At 53.2% G+C, this 2,851-nt stretch overlaps 1 protein-coding gene across 1 annotated transcript; it reads right to left on the reverse strand.

Annotated features, from left to right (window-relative positions):
- Nucleotides 1-420: 420 nt before the first annotated feature.
- On the reverse strand, nucleotides 421-2,560 carry LOC139398617 (transmembrane protein 200A-like). The gene has a single exon (XM_071144547.1). It carries the CDS (start codon nucleotides 2,558-2,560, stop codon nucleotides 1,205-1,207), a length of 1,356 nt encoding a protein of 451 aa, XP_071000648.1. The 3' UTR covers nucleotides 421-1,204.
- Nucleotides 2,561-2,851: the final 291 nt, after the last annotated feature.

A 2,851-nucleotide genomic window follows, 5' to 3' on the forward strand; every position in this document is an offset into this window, starting at 1 on the left:
ACTCTCCAGGAACAGGGTTGGAGTTAAAACCTACTGGAGGGTATCTCTCCAGGAACAGGGTTGTAGTTAAAACCTACTGGATGGTAACTCTCTAGGAACAGGGTTGGAGAGCCCTGCCCTATACAGACCACTACTTTTGACCAGAGACCTATGAGTGCAGGTCAAGAGCAGTGCACTATATAGGGAATAGGGTGTAATTTGGGACACAACCTTGGTAATAACCAGGAGAAGGACAGCAAACGGACAACATAGTACGTGAAGGGATTTATTACCCATTCATAAGCCCTACATTACCCATTCATAAGCCCTACATAACCCATTCATAAGCCCTACATAACCCATTCACAAGCACTACATAATACTTAATCAATGCTTATGTACTGTTGATGAATGTGTAATGAAGTCTTTATGTAGGTAACCTTCAAATAAAGTGTTATCAACCTATCATTAACTATGTGTTTATCTGATCCACAGCCAATTAAAGCATTATTCTGCATAACTATGTAGATGTAGATTACACATGACATCTCTATCATCATGCACTTGTTTTGGTCTATGGAACATGTGTTTTATTTTACTAGCTGTTATCAGAAGCACATCTGAGGCTCGCCGACAGATTTGAGTAGTTTGGTTTTTAAATAGATTACACAGTGAAGACAGTCCCTCGTTAGAATGCGTTTTCCACCTCCCACATTCGGATGTGCTTGTTGTGTCCTGGAAACAAGCAACGCCTTGGCAATGAAAGACAAATTGATTCCTTCAGTGTTGCCAAGTGTCACGCCTAACTGCCACCCAGTAAACAGACTGGGAAATGTCTCCAACGTATCTTTGACAGTATGGAGTATTGTTCCCCTCTTGAAACAGAACGTCTGCCAAGCCGATCCAATTGGTCTGCAGTCCTCCGACACTTGTGTTTATATATCCACGCCATGGGAAGTCCGAGTAACAAGGTTTCTAAAAGGTTTGTATCTTCAGATGTGGAAGCTGCTCGACGCTGTGGAGAGGAATTCAATGTCGTACATAAAAGGGTTTCTCGGTTTCAGGAGTCAGTGAAAACAGAGTTATAATCCAACGGAAAAAGCTCCTACTCCTGGTCGTCGATATATCAGCATCCATGAGGATCTTTCTTTATAAGCTGCTTTTAACAAACAGACAGAGGACCCTGATATGGGGCCATATTGAGATATGGGGCCCTTACTGGGTCTCATTGGAAAGGCCCTGAGCCGAAACTCTTATCCCACTGAGAACACTGCTGCTCCAACTGGTCTAGCAGTCTGTCCACCGAGTCCTCCTTATTGTCCAGCTTCAGGTACCTGCGGGCACAGCCCAGGTCTAACCGGGGCCAGCTGCGATGCTTCTGTTCCTCTACGGGGGTGAGCTCCGGGGTCTCCACACATCCAACCATGTTCACACACACGTCCAAGCTGCGTTCCCTCCGCGGGGGCTTGTGCTGCACTATCTGTGGGTCCGCCCCAGGTCCCCCGGGTCGCATGGCCCCTTCCTGTAGACGTATTACAGTCTGGGGCCCGTGGGGGCCTGGGTTAGTCCTGTAGTTAAGACTGTAGGAGCGCCTGGGAAGCATGGCTGTGACCTCCGACCTCTCCCAGTCGTCCCCTCCCAGAGTGGACATGGAGCTGGCTGACACCAGACAGTTGTGGAGCTTAAAGAGGTGAGCGGGCTGGGGGTCTGGGCTGGAGCCCCCTACGCCTGGCTCACCACCGCCCCACAGCGTGTTGAAGTCCGTCTTGCTGGAGTTGCAAGAGTTGGAATGGGAGGAGTGGAGGGAAGGGGTGGAGGCTGACTCCTGGTGGTGTAGAGCCTCCGTCTGTACGGTGGCCTGCTGGTACGTATAGTCAGCCCTCTCCTCCTCCTCCCTGCTGTCTCTGGTCGTCTGCAGCAGGGGCTCTGAGCTGGCCAGCTGCTGCAGACAGAGGATGTTAAGGTGGGTGGCAGGCAGACTGCTCACCCACTGGTAGTGTCTGGCCATGGAGTTGGCTGCTGACATGTCTGAGAGGTCGGCCGAGGGCACGGCCGCCGACACCGAACAGATGACGCTCTGCATCTGGGCCAGCAGCATCTGAGTCTCCCTGTCGCGGTTCTCGTACAGCACCGTGTTGGCACAGATGAGGATGAACAGCCCCACTCCCATGATGACTGGTCCCAGGAGCTTCATCCGCTCACTGTGGATCAGACTGGCCGTGGTCAGGAGTCTCTTAGCCCCCAGGTTCCAACCGGATGACTGGGGCTCAGAGACACCCTTACCTCTACCTCCTGCTCCTCTGTCCACAGAACCAGAGCCTTGTTGTCCAAGTCCAAGGAGCTGTGATGATCGGTGGGACCGGTAGGGCCAGTACCCAGCCACTGCCAGAGCCGTGCCCACCACCACCACAATGACCCCCAGCACTAGGAAGGCTCCTGGCACAGAGCGGATCCGCAGCTTGCCTTGGATCAGGCCATCCTTCTTCTTCCGGCCCCGCAGGCTGAAACCAGACATCCGTTGGCGTGGGGAAGGAGAGCTTGGCGTTGGGCCCCCGGGGGCCCCGGCCTTCTGGGTCTTCATGGTGCGACTCGGTCCAGCGCCCTATCGGAACACTGTGGAAGAACAGCAGGTTAATAGAAGAGACTACTAACGTGGCTTCTGCTTCCTGTATAGTTTTATACTGTTGTTGATATTGTTCACCTCCCTCCCTCCCTCCCTCCCTCCCTCTCAGCCTCCTTCTCACCCACTCTCTCCCTCCCTCCCACCCACCCACCCACACTCTCCCTTCCTCCCACCCACCCACCCACCCTCCCTCTCACCCACCCTCCCTCTCACCCCCTCCCTCCCTCCCTCCCACCCACCCTTCCTCTC

This window comes from Oncorhynchus clarkii, unplaced genomic scaffold (assembly GCF_045791955.1).
Source record: "Oncorhynchus clarkii lewisi isolate Uvic-CL-2024 unplaced genomic scaffold, UVic_Ocla_1.0 unplaced_contig_6966_pilon_pilon, whole genome shotgun sequence".
Classification (NCBI taxonomy): domain Eukaryota; kingdom Metazoa; phylum Chordata; class Actinopteri; order Salmoniformes; family Salmonidae; genus Oncorhynchus; species Oncorhynchus clarkii.